This window comes from Eleutherodactylus coqui, chromosome 5 (assembly GCF_035609145.1).
Source record: "Eleutherodactylus coqui strain aEleCoq1 chromosome 5, aEleCoq1.hap1, whole genome shotgun sequence".
Taxonomy (NCBI): domain Eukaryota; kingdom Metazoa; phylum Chordata; class Amphibia; order Anura; family Eleutherodactylidae; genus Eleutherodactylus; species Eleutherodactylus coqui.
Genome location: NC_089841.1, coordinates 164964211 through 164985004, shown reverse-complemented (window position 1 = coordinate 164985004; position 20794 = coordinate 164964211). Strand labels below are relative to the sequence as shown.

The window sequence follows — 20794 nt, the reverse complement described above, 5'->3', positions numbered from 1 at the left end:
TTTCTGTACACGAGTGGAAGTCAATTGTGATTTTGCACTCACGAAGGGAAAATCGCAGCATACTCTATTTCAGTGTGGATTCCACACAGACAGCTTCCATTAAAGTCAATGGAAGCCGCCCGACCCGCAGTCCTTCGGCAATGACAATGTGGAAAGGTTGCAGGGAAAAGCAGGGATTTAGAAAAAACCGTCTGCAGTACAGAAAAGGAAGAAGAATGTCAGGTACGTGGGGACACTGGGCAGGCACAGGGTTGGATTGAGCTGTGGGCTCCCACATGCGGAATCCGACCCGGTTGTGTGCAGCCAGCCTTAGGCGAGTGCCTATGTTAGATATAAGAAGCACAAAAATGTAGCACAAACCAATTCCAAGTCAAATGAAATGAGACAATACCCTTCTCTCCTATCCCTTCTCTGAGCCATCACTCATTTCAGTCTCTTATTAGGAATATGATAAAATAATATACAATACTATACATTTGAGAAGCAGCATTTCAACTCTGAGATCTCATTTCACCAAGGATTCACAGCCAGACTATAGGCTGCCCTAATGGACGCCTGCATTCTGCTGCTGATTGATTATACACTTTAGGGAATTGCCATTTATGCCTTGAGTAGGAGAGCCAGGAATACATCTGCAATGTGGGAGAGCTATAACTCAATGGGTTCTGACGCAGAGCGGCCGCTAGAGGCGCACACACTACACTCCAGTCTCAATGCACAGCTGATCGCGCAATCCTCCACAGCCAATGAGCAGCGGGCTCCAAACAGGTGCCGGTGACGTCACGGGCTGCGCACGCATTACCAGGCTCTTGCAGAGATGGGTGCGGGGGAGCGCAGCGCTGTAGGGAAAGGAGAGCGCAGCGCAGCCCGAGGCCTGCGGGGCCGGTCACCCTCTTACTGATAGCACAGGGTGCGGGGGGAGGGGGCTGGCCAGTGCTGGCACAGACTGCTACTGTGTTGGTAAAGACAGGTGCCCAGTGAGAAATCCCTATTGCCTGTAGTCTGCGGGGTTCCTGTCCCTAGACGCGTCTGGGCCCCGTGTGGGGTGTGTATTGCAGGCTGAGGGTTGCAGGGATGTGAGCCGGCATTGCACTACCTCCTGTGTGGCGCTCACATAGTCCGCAGCGCTGTCCAGTGCTACTCCAGCGTCACGTTCCTGCCGGCTGATCCTGCTCCAGCGCCCGGGGATCGGCTGCACCCACACCGCGGCTCCCACATTCAGCACCAGCCGCCCGGACAGCGCCCTATGGAGCTCCCTGTCAGCCGCCGTTCTACGTCCTCCCCAGAGCGGCCTGACCAGCCGGAGCCGGGGCGTGGGCTGCTGGAGCTGGACGAGGAGCTCGTGCTGATGGCTGCGGAAGGAGACGGGGACCCGGAGGAAGAGGCCGAGGGCTCCGGGGACGGGGAGGACCCAGCTCTGCTCTCGGTCATTCGGCAGAAGGAGAGGGACCTGATGCTGGCGGCCCGGCTGGGGAAAGCCCTGCTGGAGAGGAACCAGGACATGAGCCGGCGCTACGAGGAGATGCAGCGAGAGCTGACGGAGCGGCTGGAGGTCAGGGCTGCTGGGGAGCACATGTGCCGCTAGTGGGGGGCTGCCGGCGGCTCTGGGAAGTGGAGGACTAGTGGGTGGACTGTGTGTTCCAGATGTGCCGCCTACAGCTCCAATGTTCTGCATGTGTGATGTAGTTGTTGGATGTGGACTACAGTTGTACTGCATGGGTGATATGAGCTGTATGGATAGTGAGTACCTGTTATGATATGGATGTAGTCAAAAAGACTGATCCAGCACTATATATCTCACTACTGGTGTCCTATAACATAGCAATAGCAGACTAGAATCGGAAGGCATGGAAGCCTTACAGGATGGTATGGTGCAATGAGAGTCCCAGTACATTGATTTGAGTTTTGTATTGTGGCCCCTGTAAGAGAGAGTAAAACCCAATTACAAAGTGAAGAGTAGCATGTGAGAAGCAGAAATCCGCATTCCACATCTATCTTAGTCCCATGGGACCACTGCTATGACTGAAATAAGGAAAGTGTACTCAAAGTGGCTTCTTCTGCTACAGTAGGGACAGATCCTCCAGGAAGTCATCCATCGTCTGCAAGCGATTCAGGTACCAGTCCGCATTGAGAGTCCTTGGAAAGACCACAGGTTCAATGACAACTCCATGTATGTATTGTAGCAGAGGAAGATACTTCGAGTACATGTTCCATACTTCAGGCATGGCGGCGGTCCCACCGGACTTAGAGAGATGCAGTAAGCAGACTTCTGCTTCTCACATGCTACTTTTCAACTTTGCCATTGGGTTTCACTCTCTTTGTCTTACAGGGGCCTCAACACAAAAGTGAAATCCATGTTCCGGGGGTCTCAGGAGCCTATACACCATACCATCATGTAGCATATCCCTGCCTTCCTATTCAAGTATTCTTCTCTTGTTAAATTATAGGACACCAGTAGTGAGATGCAGCACTAAATCAGTCTTTTTGACTACATTCTGTATATAACTATGCCATGCGTGCTTGGTGACTACATGTGTGGTGTGAATGCATATATTGTGTGTATAGTGAGCGCGTGTTCTGTATGTCCGCTACCAACTTCATATGTAATTGTATTTTATGCTGTGTTATTAGTGTGTATGTAATGTGTAGGTGTGCTATATGTGAGTGGTGTCACAGCTTGTGTAGTTTGCATATGTGCTGGATATGACTATGGCTTGGACATGTTCTCCTTTAGTGTATGTGTGACATGAGCTGTATGTGTGGTGTCTACATGTGATTTGTGTATATACGAATGTACTATATAAGTGGGTGGTATGAACTGCATATGTGGCAAATAGTGAGCTGCTTGTAGTGGGTGGTGAACATTGCCTACAGCTCTGAGCCCTAGTATATCTGCACCAAACACACCTTGGCACATGTAACATCTGCATCATATTTAGGATGCCCTCAAACAAATTCACCAGAAATACTAACAGTTCACTGTACTGACACTTGGATAGATGTGTTCTGAGTTATTCACATTGCTTGTTAGTAAAGTTGAAGTAATTTAGTGTATACATTAGGCCCCTCATTCTTTAAACATAGACATCCTATAGAGAGGATGCCAATATGAGCAAATTTTCTTCCTTACGATGCAGCCTTATAGTGGATATATAGGGACTCCACTCTTATTGGACATGTACATATACTGTATATTAGGTAATTGTGTAACAGTCCCTATTTCCGTTCCTTGCCATGCTCTTTCTCTGCTTGTTTTCTGTGAACAAAAGCATCCCTGTATTTCCAGGGTTTGTAAACAGATGCATTAATTGTAGCAGATGCTGTTTTCTACATTTGTATCCAGTCTAGGCAGTTCTCATTGAGCTAAACAACCTGGACGTTCAGACTGATACGATGTACAGTATTAAAGTAGATAAAATGTATCCGGACTGCTGATATATTTGGCTCACAAAAGATTACATATACTGGATAGAATTCTGGCAAGCTTTCAGTTGTGAGAAGTTTACATTTCCATTATTGAACAGAAGAATGAAAATAAAATAGCCACTGGATTTGTTAACATGACAGAACCTGGCAGCTCCTGACGGAACCTATTGACTATAATTGTTTTCGTCCAGTTCTTTCCAGGGGTTCTGTCTTTTTACCGGAAAAATAGACCACCATGCTGCACTACTTTTTATGGCATTTATGATGGAACCCCTAGATAGAATGAGCTGACGGAAATCTGAACAGAGCCTTAGCTGTGTAGGGACTATTAAACCTCAGGTGTTCTCAATAAGGGATCCTTAAAATAGCAAGCAATATAATTAATGTATTGTATTAAAGTTGCTCCATTTACAATCAGGGGTTGGCTTGAGAATAGATCTGCAGAATGCAGGCTGCAATGTTTGCTGACAGGCTTTGAAAAGCTATGTGGAATTTTATTTCTCAATGCTGCCCTGCTGTTATCAGATCATTCCTAATGATAAATGAGGTAGTGTAATTACTAAAAGTAGGAAATTACTATTCATTGTTTATTACCCACCCATTCACTGGAGCATAGCAATTAGTTTATAATGAGGGTACTAAGTGATTAATAAAAGAGAAAATCTAGTGTGTTCACCTAGCAAACCAAAGGGAGGGAGGGCACTCTATACAATTTTTGCACTTGTGAACATTATTGCAAACCATATAGATTTGAGGTCCTCCTCATTAAGCCTGGCATAGGGTTGTCAGTCATACAGCAGGTAGTTTGGCAGTCCTGTGTTTGAAATGCAAAACATTAAATGGGTCACCTTTGTAAATTTTGTCAAGTTCAGAGCGAGTTAACAAATTTGTACTCCATCCAGAATCAACTGGTGTGGAAATAATTGGCTGAAGGAATGTGCCTGAGCCTTTCGCTACAATTCCTTAGCCCAAATTTAGTAACTACACAATAAGTCAGAAATGTTACACACACACATAACAATATAATATTATATACACTATATGGACAAAAGTATTTGGACACTGCAGAAAATCAGCAAATATGCAAATACTGAGTTTGCCGAACGGTATGCTGGGAAGGGCACGGGTAATATAAAAAGCTGCTCATTTTGTAACAACTATTCATTTTATCCGATCGAGCCCTTGTGGGATGAACTGGAGCGACGGGTACGACACCACCACCCACGCCCATCTTCACAACAATCTCTTCTCACAGCCTGGCACAAGAAATGGCGAGCTATTCCTGCCCAGACTTACAAAAAACTTGGGGAAAGTATGCCTTCACGTGCTGCCGCTGTAATACAAGCAAAAGTAGGGCCAACACGTTACTACATAGAATAATAAAGCCCTTTTTCTGAAAAACATGCAGTGTCCAAATACTTTCATCCATATAGTGTATATGTAGTACATTTGGCTATTCAAATGAATAGCTACCCATGTAATACATGTTCAAACTGTGTCAGTCAGCATGAGAGCCTCAGTTGTACACTTTCACTAATAGAGGGGCTCCATAAAAGGGAACTCTTCCATGATGTGTATGTCCTGATTTGGCATATGGAAAGGGGTGAAATAATTGAGACAATCTCTTCAAGATGACTAAGGCTTCATTCACACAGGTGTATGTGTATTCGGTCAGTAAAATATGTAGCATCTTTACTACGTGTGTATGTGTGGTTTTTTTGTGATGCGTATATGTGTTTTTTGCATGTGTGTTACATCTGTATTCACTATGATTTTTACATGTGCCCCCCCCCCCCACCCAAAAAAAAACACAAGAAGGCCAAATGCATGTCACGTTTTATCAAACGGTCTTCTAGCAACATGCCAAAAATGAAGTACATAAGCATGTAACGTGTATTCACTGCATTTTTGGTGCACCCATAAACTTGAATGGGTGTTTTTAGTGCCTAATATGCACCAAAATGGGACATGCTGCAATTTTTTTTCACGCACGTAAAATACACATTTGTGAAAAATGCGTGTCAGAATGCATCGCTAGAAACAAATGGGGTTCTATAACATCCGTATTACGCACGTAATATGGACTGAAAATATGCCTTTGTGAATGATCCCTTAAGCAATTAAATCTTGTTCTAATACAATTGAAGCAAACGTTTTTATCCATGTTGCCAGTGAAGTTGATTGCGTTGTATTTCTATCCTCAGCATCTGGAGCAAGAAAAGCATGAATTGAAAAGAAGATTTGAGAATCGTGAAGGAGAATGGGAAGGACGAGTATCTGAGCTGGAGAGTGATGTCAAGCAGCTACAGGAAGAGCTGGAGAAGCAGCAGGTACACCTAAGAGAAGCCGATCGAGAAAAATCCTCGGCTGTCCAAGAACTGTCAGAACAGAACCAAAGACTTTTGGAACAACTTAATAGGGTGAGTTTCACCTTCATTCCTAGTAGACATTGTCATTGTGAATGCAAAGGGGAACCTTCAGAAGGTTTCTTTGACTCTTTTTAGAGCTACTTACTGGCTGAGAGGGATTATGTGATATATCATGGACCCACTGATCCAGGAAGTGCTTTCTTTTCAGCCCCCTCTGTTTGGCACTTCGGGGTGTTTAGTAGAGGCAGTAAGACTCTGTTTATACTGGCATCATACTTTTCATTTTTATAGGATCCTTGACAGATCCATTAAAAGATCTGCTATAATCAGTTATGATCCATTTGAAGGGTCCATATTGTTGTACCCCATCCTCCCATTGACTTATAATGCATTTGGCAGGTTTCTTTCACGTATCAGATTTTTTTCACTGGATAAAAATAGCACATCATGCTACACTATTTTCTTTGTATTGAAAGCTCGAGACTCTGCTTTTAGTCATCCAAGTGCTAGTGAAAAATTCAGTTTTTGCAATTCAGTCTTTCAAACTACCCAGTTCCTCGCTTCAGTCCACTGGGGGCTAGTTATCTATTGGGTGCACCTACTGGTACTGGTGGTGTACAACAAAAAAGCTTACAATGTACCATCTTGTGCAGATCCATCTGAAACGATGGCCTTCCAACTGCTAAAAAAAAACCTGATATTACTCTTATTCTTTACCAAAAGGCCAAGATGCTATTATATATATATATATATATATATATATATATATATATATATGTATGTATGTATGTATGTATGTATGTATGTGTGTGTGTGTGTTTTACTGTTCTGACCTTCAAAAAGCAATGGAAAACTGATGTAAACGCTAAGTATGAACATAGCCTTAAATGCACAAGAAAAGCTTTATTAGGATTCACATGATAATGTAAATGAAAAAGTTTTGTCATAAAGACAAGTTCTCTTTATCGACAGCTTAGACCGAAAAGTACATCCAGGATTCTGCTGGATTCTTGTGCATTGTGGGAGTTCAGACGACAGTTATATCATGTTGTAAAGTCAGCAGGGTTGGCTCCATAGCTGTGCAGTCTTGGCCCCACTGGCTGTATCACCAATTTTCTTTCTTATTCATATGCACCCGAGTGACACTAGACAATCTATCAAGTTCGACACAGATTCACAGTGTCAGGGTCCGGATCTAAGAAGTGCTTGTACTGGCAAATGGGAGAGAATATGAATAAAAGAAAAGTGGCGATAATCAGTGGGGCGAGAACTACTGTATGCAACCAGACACACTGAATTTACATGAAAGGTCTTTACACAGGTGTAACTTGAAGCTCCTGGGTCCCAATGCAAAACCAGTAACAGGGCCCCCACCTATAATGCTTTATTCATAGTACTGGGTTCCCTATATGGAGAAGAGAGACCTTATAGGCCCCCTAAGGCTCCTGGGCCCGGGTGCAACCGCATCCCCTGCATCCCCTATAGTTATGCCCCTGGCTTTAAGTTCTTATGTTACGTGTGTGTTATCTCTGGCTTGTCTAAAGGCAGCCAGCATGAGTTAACAGCTTCAAATCCGCAAATTATATGTATGAACAAAACTGTATAAAACATGTTAAAATGAATTTAAAAATGTTAAAGCAAAGTATTTGCAAAGATGCAACTTTTTTTTAAAATTTAAACTGCAAAACTGTACAAAGTCGTTGAATTACACTTTCTGTATTCATTACTTCCTGTATACATATACATTACTATGGATTCAACATTGATGTGCCATTTTTCTAAAATATATTACATGAACTTGCTATCTGTAAAGTCTGCCAACTGCCAGAAGTTCTGAGTACATTTATGACATAGCTGCAGTTCACAATTAAATGTCGCGTAGGACAGTTTTGTCAAATGCATCTGCAAATATAGAAAATGAGATTACATTTCTGTACACAAGGACAGTAGGCCTCCTTCATTCCCTGTCTGGAGACTATCTATATATAGAAAGAAAGCTGCTCTCAACCTGACCAAAGGCTGCAGTCTAATAGGATCTACTGAGCAGGGCACTTTGGTTTTTTGTTATGGATTAAAACTGCAGTGTCAGGCACACACCGGTTTGACTTTGGGCTAACTGAGAAGGCAGCAATTGCACAACCCTGGTTTTCACCATTGACCTCTCCAAGTGGGATACAGTCTTTACTGCGCGGTCCCCAAGCCATTAGTCGCACAGATAGCCCCGGTTGTGTAGCTGCTGATGCTGCACTGGGCGAAGGCGCAGTACGTGGTTGTGTGAACAGATTTTTATACAGCACCAAAGCAAAGGTCAGGGCTGGAAGAACAGTAGCAATAATGGGGTCTAGCAGTAGGTCAGTGCAGGAAGCAAGCCATAACATTGTCCTGTAATCAAAGCCAAGGTCAGGGAGCATAGAAGTCAGGATGGTTAGGAATACAGGCAGAGGTCAAAACCAGAGAGCAACACTAACAGGGGCTTTGTCACAATGGATAGGAACCTGTTGCTTAGGCATCCACCCTAGGGTGTGGATGCCTAATATAGGAGTTGCAAGGACAGAATTAGAGGGGGACAGATTTAGGGAGCATGCATTGACCCTTTAAAAGCAAGGGCAGGAATGTGTGTGAGCCCTACAGGCAGAGACCTGGAAGCAAGCAGAGGACTAAGAGCGACATGCAGATTGTGGATGGCAGCGGCGGCGTGCTGTGACATACAGTCAGACCTCAGTCAGTGGTGTGACCATAATCTATAGTGCTATAGTCATTGTTCCAGTCATGTTTTTAATTAAAATCAATATATTCAGTGGCATTATCTGCTGGGATTTAACTGTTCAAAGGCACAATGCTTGAAACCATGACTTCAGCAGGTTCAAGTGGCAACCTGCAATTACCCCTAGGAGGTTGTTACTGAAGATGGTTTTTCTAATAGAAATTATTTTTTAATAAGCTGCCCATGTTGAAAATAGCCTATACTCACCCGTCCTGGGTACCTGCAGCTCTAGTACCGCCCCTGCATTTACCCTGATTTTGGTGGGAACAGCTCACTGTCATATGTGTATGGGGGAGCTTCCCAACTTTTTTCTTACAAATTATACTAGGAGAAAGAAGGATCGGGCAAGTTGCATTTCAGTGCACAACTTCCGACCAAATGAGCTATTGACAGCTATTCAGTAAGTTACTAAACGCTCCATAATTTTTGCTGCAAGCAACCAGATTTTTTTTATCATTTAAAGGGGCTTTCTGAGCAATAGCAAGGTTTCATAAATCTTATGATGCTCCATGAGCCCACTTATAATTATGGTTGTTCATAGCCATCAGTGAAAGGAAATGCAGGGGATCTGGATCTATAGTTTCATGAGGATATGTTGTTCTCTAAGGGAAAGTTGGAGCTTCTATTGCTGTGAAAAGTGAGAACAGCAGTGATTGCACATATGCATCACTGCACCATCCATTTCAGTTGGACTACTGGAGACAGTCAAGTGATTGACCTTGGCTATCTCTGGCAGTCCCATTGAAATGAATGGAGCCACAGTGCAAATGTGCGACCACTCTTGCCTTCCATTCGGGACACACTAGAGCCTCATTCTCAGGATAGTAAGGGTTCTTAGTGGTCAGTCCCGACGTGGATAGACACGTTCTGACACAGTCACTTTAAAACGAACTGGACACTTCAAAATTCACCCTGATAGCCTACAGCAGTGGTGTTTGTTAAAGTCCCTATACCATTAAAGTTTAGTTGTCCAAATCCGCCGATAATGGCAGGGCTGGACGACTCTCTGATGTTTATGGGGGCAGCTCAGCTTTTTCCCGACAGAAGAATTTGGGGGAAAAGTAGGATTATGGGCATTGAATTTCAACAACTTATCATTTTGTTCCCAGAGAGATAAGCCACCATTAGACCTGTCTGACTGCAGCATTAGGGTCCATTTACACGAAAAATTATCATTAAGTTTATCACTGGAATGTGCAAAACTGAACAATAAAGGTCCATTTGGACAGGACGAATGTCGGGCAAACAATGCCCGACACTAGTCCCTGTATACACTCGCTCCCATGCTACTGCAAGGGAGCTAGTATCGCTCATGGAGCAGCCAGCAGGGGACGGGGAGGCTACAGGAGATTTCTCTCCTCAAGCTCCCCCACCCCACTCCATTGACTTCACATAGCGGCCGTTCAGTACTGAACGGCTGCTATTTACACTGAACGATCATCACTCAGCTCATCGTCAATCGTTTATGCTGCATAAACGATGGATGATGAGCTGAACAATGAGCAATGAGTGTAAATAGCAGCTGTTTAGTACTGAACAGCCGCTATGTTAAGTCAATGGAGAGGGGTGGGGGAGCGCGAGGACAGAAATCTCCTGCAGCCCCCCAGCTGTGAGCCAGCGATATTAGCTCTCATGTAGCAGCACGAGAGCAAGTATGTGCTGGGACCTTAAAAGTTCAGTGTAAACATGGCCAGCGGCTGAAAGAGAATTGATAATTTGTTTGCTTATGGTTCCTTGTTCAGGTTATGCAGGTATAAAAATCTAACTACAATCAGTCTGTGTAAACAGGCAGTTGTTCATCTATGAATGACTGTCTGTTTAAGGAGAATGGAGGAAAAGGCCAGTAGAGATCTCCAGCTGCTCCGTCTGCACTCACTGAATGGTTAAAGCTCCTGTGTGACAGCTCAGAACGATAATCTTTGGAACGACTCCCAGTTGCTTAAGTGCTTGACAATCCTCTCATGTAAAAGGACCCTAACGCTCAAAACACCCAAACATTTAGTTGAGCTGAATGTTCATGTGCATAGGGGAACTCTATACCATTGTTGAAGGTATATGGGCACCTTTTAGGCCGGTTTCACACGGGCCATTAAATTGTGCAATATGTGGTACATAGTGGCTTAGTGCTGGTGGGAAGCTGTGTGGTTGTTGGAGGAGAGGAGGTCTGTGTAAGCAGGAGGAGCAGGAGGTCTGTGTAATATATTAGTATTTGAGGAGGAGTAGGCCATTTGTGTAATAGATTAGTGTATGATGAGGAGGTGCAATTCCAGCATCCCTCCCAATTTGTCCCCATGGGATGAGTTATATATGTACCAAGTTTGATTGAAATTGCTCCAGGCGTTCATGAGTTATGGTGGCACATACACGCATACATACACACATCCTACACACACATCCCCCACCCTCCCAGGATTGGTGGAACAGGAGGGATGAGAGGGAATAGGCAGGAGCACATGGGCAAAAGCCTTAAAGGGTACCTGTCACCACCTATGAGCACCATAAATTAAGTTTATGGGTTTATAGGACAGGGTCCGAGGAGTACAGGGATCTGATTTTCATACTTGCCTAACTCCCCGTTTGTTTGCGGTCAGGTCTCAAGTTGATGGGTGGTCTTTGCATCAGACTCATCTCTGCAGTCAGTACGCGCGCAAAGACTGTTCTTCAAAGGCGTGCATGCACACTGACTGCATAGATGACTCCTATGCACAGACTGAGCAGTGGTTTCCAGGGCTGGCAGGGAGGGAATTAGGAGCCAGGTAAGTATGGAAGCCATATCCCTGGATAGCTGTTCCCTCTAAGCTAGGCAGTCTAGAAAGAATAGAGTTAAAACAGCATACTGATGAAGTCACTGAGCTTAATTACAGGTATACATGTCTGCAAAGTGTGGTATTTTTAACTATCATTTCCAGAGCACACAGCTTAGAGGGAACAGTGTCCTGGACTCCTTGGCCCCTGTCGTCTAAGCCCATAAACTCATGGTGCTTATAGGCGGTGATGGGTTTCCTTTTAGAAATAGATTTAAAGGGGTTGTACCAGAATTTCCACGAGATGGAATCATATAATGGTTGAGTTGGAGGGACCTCCAGGGTCATCTGGTCCAACCCCCTGCTCAGTGCAGGATCACTAAATCATCCCAGACAGATGGCTGTCCAGCCTTTGTTTGAACACTTCCATTGAAGGAGAACTCCCCACCTCCCGTGATAACCTGTTCCACTTATTGATCACCCTCACTGTCAGAAAGTTTTTTTTCTAATATCTAATTTGTGTTTCATCCTATTGCTTCTGGCCTTTCCTTGTAGATAGGGTATAACTTGCTGATCGGTGGAGGTCTCAGCTCTGAGACCCCGCCGATCTCGAGAATGGGGGTCCCATATCCCCTATCCTCCTAAATGATGGGTTGCTCCACTCCCCACAGTGAGGAGGAGACCGAATTAAGCGCTGATCAGGAAAGTGCACCATTCACTTTCAAGGGGACTACTGCTGAGATACCCATCCGGCATCTGTTCAGGTATTTCTGTCACTCCCATTAAAATGAATGGCGCGCTGACTATGCATGTTTGGCCAGTACTCCATTCACAGTGTCGTCACTGTGAGGGAAGAAGCAACAGATCAGCATTCTCAAGATCGGCAGGGGTCCCAGCACTGAGACCTTCAACGATCAGCATGTTATACCCTGTCCTGTGAATAGGAAATAACTTGTTATTCTGGTACAGCTCTTTTACATGGGTTAATTCCAGTTAAAGTAGGAGCCTAGTACTAAAATTCTAAAAACAAAATGCAGTGATGCCAAGATTTAAGATATTTATCCTTGGAATCCTTAATTGAAGCTATAAAATCTCCCTTCTGCATAATTCTTGAATCTTCGATACACACAGTATTAGTAAACCGGGCTCCACATGGCTGAGATGCAGCACTAACTACATTTATTAAATTCTGCATTAATGATTTATGATAGGATGACAACAGATGGAGCAGGAACAGCTCCAGAAAGAATGGAGGGTACAAATCTGTAAATTTTTAGATGTTATGAACCAGTCCTTTGTCCAAAAAGTGGTCAGTTTAGGGTATTCCATTAAAAATGTATAGCAGAATACCTGTATCTGTTCCGCATTTCCAACGACCTGTGGAGACTGAGAGAATGAGAGCATGAAGTTTGGAGTCGACCCTGTATCATCTAGAGAGAAGTTTAGGACATGTCTGAATCGTGGTAAACATGGGGCATGCTTATATTAAATACAAAAGTAAATTAAGTATATCTCTGAAATAAGCTAATGAGAAAACAATCCAAACTATTCCATCCCCTGCAGAGTCGTAACTTGAAGCTCCCGGGCCCCGATGCAAAACTTGTAACAGGGCCCCCAACTATAATGCTTTACTTATAGTACTGGGTTCCCTATATGGAGAAGAGAGGCCTTATGGGCCCCATAAGGCTCCTGGGCCCGGGTGCAACCGCATCCCCTGCACCCTCTATAGTTACGCCCATGATCCTCTGTATTTAAGGTAACAAAGTACCTTGACTATACTTTTCTTTTTCAAACCTTCATGCTAGTTAGATGAATATATGAGTAGATCTGCAACACATGCAATTTATATGTCTACAAGTTCCATTTGTAACACTCCAGGCAATGTGGGTATGATGTGAGTTTTTATATTCAAAACTCGTAATATACCCTTAAGCTAATTACAATTCATGCAGTAATCAGGTTGTCCCTATCATTTAATAAAAACTACACCCCGATAAACTCCTATTAGGCTACATGCACACAAGCGAGAATCTCGTGTATTGCGAAAAGCACAAAACTCACGCAAATATGAACTCCATTCTTTTGAATGGCGTCATCACGTTTGTTTTCTTTTCTTCCTCTCACAGCGATGCTGCGAGGTAAGAAAATCACTCCATGTCAGATTTTTTTTTTTCACGTCCCTCAGAACACATCAGCCATTGTATTCAATGGGACAGTTAAACACAGCACATGCCGTGCGATGTACACACATATGCAACGTAATGTATCCCATTGAAATCCATGGGAAAAACTTGCCGATCCTCTGAAATGTGTGAAACAAGGGCCGGAGAATCGGAATTTCACTGAAGTGATGTGAGGTGTTTTTGCATGGAAAAACGCCTTGCATCCGCGGGTAAAATGCATGTTGACAAGCATGATATCGGGTCGGGTTTTTCTGCCAGATATCACGCTAAAGGCCCTTTTACACACGATTATCGCTCAAAATTCTCTCAAAAACCATCTTTTGAGCGATAATCGTTGTGTGTAAATGTGCGCCCATCGTTCACTTACCGTGCACTTTTCGTCCATCGCTGACTTCAGGTCAGCATGAAATCCATCATCCCTGAAAAGAGGGACCGCATGCTGAGTTCTCCGCAGGCAGCGCTGTTAACTTTCCTTAACAGCTGTCCCACTGGAGAACAATAGCGAAGTATTCCAATGCTTCCGGCATGTGGTCAGAAACAGAGGGCTGGGTTTTCCCATCTCATCCATGAAAAGCCAATTAATGCTGTGCTGTGATTGGTTACTATTAGCAGCAAAGATAGTTTTTCTTTTAGGGTACATTCACACATAGCAGATTTAGGGCGCCTACCCACTGGCGATTTATTTTCCTGCAATGTTTTGCGTTTTTTCTCAAGAGCAATTAGTATAGAATGTGTTCTTGTCCATCTGGGGTTTTTTTTCCGTTTCGTGGGGTTTTTTCACATAGGAACTGTCAGTTGCATATGTGTCCTTATTTTTCTCTTAATGCACCCATGATTGTCAATGGAGGGCTGCAAAAAACGCCGCAAAAAACGCCGCGAAAAATGCGTGGGAAACACGCAAAAAACGCGCGAAAATCGGCAACGCAAGTGGGTAGGCGCCCTTAGGTGGATTTTCTGCAGCGGAAATCTGCACCAAAATCCACATCAAAAACTGTGTCAAAGTTTGCACCATCAGGCTAACTTCACACTGGTGAGCACAATATGGCCATGAATCTCACCCCCATATTACGCTTCCCACCATGTGAATTCCCTGAGGATGCAAGGCGTTTTCATGGCTGTCAGATGCGACGGAGGTTCGCAGAGTTTCTCCCATTGTTTTCGATGGGAGACCTCGCAATTCTGCTGCCGGTACCATTGGAAACAATCGGAGCTGCGATGCAAGAGCATGCAGCGAGATAGAACAAGCTACGATTTGTTTCCTGCATAGCAGCGCATCACGGTGCCATGCAGGAAAACATCGCTCATGTGCATGACTATTCAAAAGAATGGGGTTCATATTTGTGCGTCTCGCACACATAATTCGCACGATTTTGACGCCCGTGTGAAGGCAGCCTTAGGTTAGGAATTTTGCCTCTAAAAACCACATGAATATCTGCGTCTTCCTGGTGTGGTTTTTGGGGGCAGAAGCACGTGAGAATTTAATTCTCTCAACACGTTACTTCTTTTTAGTTTCTGTATCGTTTCTGCTTTGGAATTCTGCATGCAGGTTTTGCCCACTGACAGGGCTAAATCCGCACACGAATCTGCGCAAAAGAGCATGTCAGAAAAATGTGGATTTTGACATGGTTTTTAAAGGTGGACTTCAAAAAATTCCGTGATGTATTCCGCTCTGTGAGCACACCCTTGGGCCTCATGTCCATTAGAAAAATACAATCCGTGCAGAATTTGCTGCGGATTTCCGCAACAGATTCCGCATGGATTTGCTTTAAATTGTGGTTTTTTTTCATAAGGCTATCCGCACTCATTGCTAGGAATGTGATAGCAATGGGGCCGATCTGCGCGGAATCCACGGTAAAATGGAGCATGCCGCGTTTTTTCTCCTGCGCGCGAAAAACGCAAATCTATTAAAATGCCATCCGCGGGTGCAAAATTCAATTTAATTGACCGTGGATGGCCAATGATTCCCTATGGGCCAAATTGAATCCGGATTCCGCAGCAGAAATCCGCAGCGGAATCCACAATTCATTTTTTATAGTGGACATGAGGCTTTAGGCCTCATGTCCACGGGGAAAATCAGATCCGCTGCGGATTTGTAACGCGGATTTGGGCTGCGGATGCACTGTAATTGTCTTTTATTTTTCATGCAGGAGATCAATTGAGCTATGTGCTCTATGAGCTCCCGCACGCGTGATCCGCACTAAAATGGAGCATGTCCTTTTTTTTTCATGCTCCAGAAATTTTTAAATTCCTTTTTATTGACCATCCGCAGGTATTTATCTACCCACGGGTGGTCAATGCATTCCTATGGGGCGCGGATCTGCGTGCGGGAAAAACGCTGCGGATTTTAATTCTTATTTTCCCTGTGGACATGAGGCCTAAGTGTGGATTTTGACTTGGATTTCGATGTGAATTTGCAACAGAATTCATCCGCTGCAACGTAAAGGGTGAAATCGGCTGTGGATCCACATAAAAAAAGGGTCAGAATCCTCCCCAAGGCATGCAGACCCACACCCAAATCCACAATGCAAAGTATGCAGTGGAATTTGGGGCTGATCTGCATTAAAATCGACTACACGTGAATGTCCCTTTAGGGCTCCTTCACACGGGTATAAGCGTACTTCGGTTGCCTAAATACACTGAGTATATATGCAACCAAAAATTGCTCACGTCCGTGTATTTTACCTATTCCTGCATGCCTGCAGATTGTATTGCACGTTCGAGCTGACAGATTCCCTTTAAGAACACAAGCATTTTCAGCAAATATGACTCGTATTACATACCCTGTAACACACTCTTTTTCTTTTTTTTATTCTAATCTCTAAAAGTCCATTTTAAGGGCAACTGTCCTACTTACCTAATATTTTAGATCTGGTGGCCATATTTCAGTACATGCTACCAGCACTTCTGCAACTTCAGCTTTCCACTAGAGCGTGGATATTGTAGAAGACGCTTGAAACACTACGATGAGAAACTACAATTTAAGGGTTCATTCACACGAGCGTAGGCATTTTTACAACACCGTGAAACCGTGCGAATGGGCGTTTTTCCGTGATCCCGGGCAGCATTCTCTCTCCAATTCACACGACAGTGATTGTCGCTTATAGTGAAAAAATATGCTGCACCCTTGAAAACCCTCGCTCTGCAAAAATGCTCGGGATGCCTTTCAGTGGCTATATAGAGGCACCTGTAAGCTTTTTGCAGCGTTGGACGCTGCAGAAATGCCTTAATCTCCCTTTTTCTTCCATGCTCCCATAGGAGTCTATGGGACCCACCAGCATATATTGGCCAAAATATAGTTCCATAACTTTTTTTTGGCCACCGTATATACGCCAGACGTATTTCGGTCGCGTATGTTCTATTTTCAGCGTGTCAACGTTTTCACGTGCCGTATATTCGCCCGTGTGAACGAATGCATTAGAAACCAATGCCTCAGATGGTCGCGTATATATGACGTATATATGGCTGGACGGCGTATATGCGCTCGTGTGAATAAGCCCCAATCATATAAAATAATGTAAGACTGTTGAGAGGCCCTGTAAGGTCAGTACTAATACAGATCAGCATATGTTTATGTTTCCACTTTACCAGGTGAAGTAACGTTATATTTCAGTTTTCTTGCATGCACTTTGCTAATAAGCTGTAATTAATGCACTTGGAAGAGCAGAAGCCTATTGTTTGAAAACGGCTTAATAAGAAGTTTACACACGTGACAGAGGTTATTACTTTATGAATTTTAGTTGTAAACAAATTGGATAACATGTAATGTCAGGGGTGTGGTAGTCATATGCAAAAACAAATTAGTTCAATTAACATTCCAGTGGTAGCAGAATGGTTGAAGCCGCAAGGTGTGGTGAATAATAAAAGCACTACATTATGTTTTTCCATTATACCTTGTAGACTTATCGTGTTTCTGTTAAATAATAGAATTTTAATCACTCAGTAGGACATTTTATTTTTTGGAGACAACTATACCTATATACATATTATATCCAGTATGAGACTATGAGTTTGCATGCTGTATTTCTGGGGTGTGACAGCAGTGTTTGAAAATCCATTACTGTATTAAGTTTTGATACTTGCCGTCCTTCTAAGCCTTTGTGCAGTATAATGTGTCCGTTACAAAAAGGACAGCGTACCCTCTAGGCAGTTTTATACAGAGTCCAGATAAATATTTCAAACTGTAACCAGATAACTCATGGCAGGCCACTGGATTTGACAAGATAATATATTGCCGGCTTAGTAGTCTGTGGAGGTGAAGATGTAATGCTAATATCTCTAGTGGTCTAGGCTATTGAGGAGTTTCATATCAACTTCTCTGATAGTTTAGGATAATGATAAGTTTAATGTCAGCATCCCTAATATATGTAGTACAGGGGTTAATGCCAAGATTTCTAATGGTTCTGGGCAGTGATGAAGTTAATGTCAGCTCCTTTGTGGGTCTAGAGCAGTGAAGTGGTTTAATGGGCACTGTTGTTTCAACAACTTTGCATAAATTAATAGTGCAAGAGAATTGAAGAAATGCTGTACTATAATTTACTAGAGAAAAAGAAAAAATGCCTGACTCTCCATGTATGAGCCAATTCTCCCACAGATCTTTCACTCTGAAGTACTACTAAAATCCACCTCAAGATAGCCTACTGAGAGATCGGATTACTTGCTGTCCATAAAAGCATATAGAGAGGGAGGAGGAAGCAGCTGCTGACAAAAAGACAGGCAAAGAGACTGGCAGAGGCTGCTACATCTTGTAAGTGGTGTAACTCAAGCCAGTGCTGGATGGCAAAAAATGCAAGCAGCAAGTCATATAACGACCAGAAATAGTGCTACTCCTCATGCACAATAGTGTACATGACAATACATATAAATGACAATACACCTGAAATGACAGGTATGATTTAATGCTTGCTGCCCTGGTAGTAAATGGGTTAATGCCAATTTATTTTGGTCTTCTTTATGTCCAGTTCTCTGGTAGTCCAGGGCAGTGAAGGGCAATACCTGGTGCTGAATGGTTAACTCATCTTCCATTAACATCTCCTGTCTTTGTTGAGAAGGTGAACATAATGTGTCTTTTGCATTTAACTTTCTTTTACTTCACTGATCATCAGAGCAGGAAAAGGATTGAGAGAACTGTGCAACTGTGACCAAACAGCCATATAGTTATCTCAGTATGGACAGGTAATGTGGCTCTGGGGGACCAAGTGATGAGAGTTATGAAGTTGCTGTTTAATACACTCCTCAATATTGAAATTGCAACACCAAGAAGGAATAGTCATAAGGTTATGCAAATCGAGGAAGTAGAAGGTGTCACTTAGATATATATTCAAATGATCCAATTTTCAGGGATCTAACTCCAATCTGTGGCATGTGGGAGGGGCTTCAATGGTATGAAATCCAGATCGAAAACAAGTTTTTTTTTCATCCACATGAAACTTCAAGAATCGGAAGAAATCTTTTAGCATGATTGAGTGATGCATTCCGTTTGTGTGCCAGTTATCGCCACCTGTCACAAAATGAGAGGGACCAAATCCTTGAACTAAGAGACCTTAAAAGAATGGCACATAGTGATCTAATCTGTACTGTGAGTGAAATTGGACATCCTATCCCCAAGCCTAGAGCAATAAACAGTGTTTCTTACACAAATCATCAGAAGGTACTTGTACAACACTGGGCTACGAGCCAGTCGTCCAGCAACAGGTGTTCCATTACCCTCACACCACTGGTTTCAAAGGCTAGCATGGTGCAGAACAATATCGCAATGGAGGCTGGAATACAGATCTATCCTCTTCAGCGATGAGTCCCACTTTTGCCTCAAATGCAATGATAGCTGGAGATTGGTCTATAGACCATGTGGTCAACACCATGAAGAGGCCTTAACAAGGGAACATCACACTGGTCCTACTTCTGGGATTTTAGTGTGGGGTGACATAATGTATGGTAGCCAGACTCCTCTAGATTTCATTCCAGGTACATGAAAAGCTCAGCGTTATGTTGATTTGGTTATGGAACCAATGATAAGGCCATTTCTCCAAAGTGTCCCAGGAGCAGTTTTTAAACATGACGATGCCAGACAGCACATCGCTTGTGCAACTGTGAGCAGCTTACGTGGCCTTAACGTGATACCATGGCCTGCAGCATCTCCAGACTTGTCTACCATAGAGCACATCTGGGACATCATTGGTAAACAATTGCAAAGGGAGCTTGCAGCAGCACATCTTGATGATTTTTGGGACTTAGGACATTTAGCATGGTAAAATATTCCTTAGACAACCATGAATGACTTCATTGGTAGCATGCCAGGTGTGTAAGTGTGTGTTATTCTTCGTGTGGCGCTCAAACTCAATACTGAATAAATTGAGATATTTGAATATGTTGCTTCTGTTTTGTCCTATTTTGCATATTATTAACATGTCTATCTCTTTTGTGATTTCCATAATTCCACGACTTTTCCTTCTTGGTGTTGCAGTTTCAATGTTGAGGAGTGTATGTATGCATCATCACACGATACAGTAACACGCTCATAGTAAAGTCTAGATTCTTGCTGCACTCACAACCAACCATCCAGAATTGTCTGTATAACCATAGAATCATGTACTGTTGAGAGTTCTACCTCTGTGCCCATCAGAAACACTGGAGTTATATAGGCTACTTCTTGCATTAATTCAAAATATTTTTAACAAGTAACTTAGACACGAATACATACAGTTTAATCACTCCCCCTCTCAGCAGAAATAATCAGACATCAAATCACTAAAATGTTCTAAGACACACCAATGTGATAAAAAAAATAATATCAAATAACAGCATTGTAGTTTACCATCATCCATAAAAAAGTACTACTGTGGCCCTTAGTCCCATCAAATACTTTTTCAACTAAAAGCAAAGCAAGAGCTGTCCTGTGTTAAAATGGTTGTTCCACTTCTAGCTATTTTGCTGCAGGAAGCAGACAGCTTCAAACATGGCCCGGGTTGGTACTGCAGGCTCAGTCTCATTCACTTCAATAGGGCTCAGCCTACAGTAACAACCTGGGTCACTACGATGTACAGAGCTCTCTGCTTCCTGCAGCAAAACAGCTAGACATGGGACAATCCCTTTAAAGAGGTACTTGGTGAAGCTCATATAGATTGCATGCACTACAGCACTCTTCTATTTTGGCACTTACACAGACAATTTTTTTTACAAGAGGAATAGTTAAGACCCTGTGACATATTAAACAGTAAGATTGTGTATGTAATATAAAGCATTAGTTTTTCAAGTGGAACTTCTAATGCTCACATCTACTTAGTTGAGCCTAGAGGATGAAATGGCTTAGCC

At 43.2% G+C, this 20794-nt stretch overlaps 1 protein-coding gene across 2 annotated transcripts in view; it reads left to right on the top strand.

Moving 5' to 3' along the window:
* Positions 1-827: 827 nt before the first annotated feature.
* Positions 828-20794, top strand: part of BICDL1 (BICD family like cargo adaptor 1) — a 74497-nt gene continuing 54530 nt past the window's right edge. For both annotated transcript variants that reach the window (XR_010792841.1, XM_066603662.1), the window contains exons 1-2: positions 828-1552; positions 5631-5846. Coding sequence is in view for 1 of the 2 variants with exons in the window: in XM_066603662.1 (XP_066459759.1) it covers positions 1247-1552; positions 5631-5846 (522 nt within the window). In the remaining variant the exon portion in view is untranslated. The remainder of the gene's footprint in view (positions 1553-5630; positions 5847-20794) is intronic.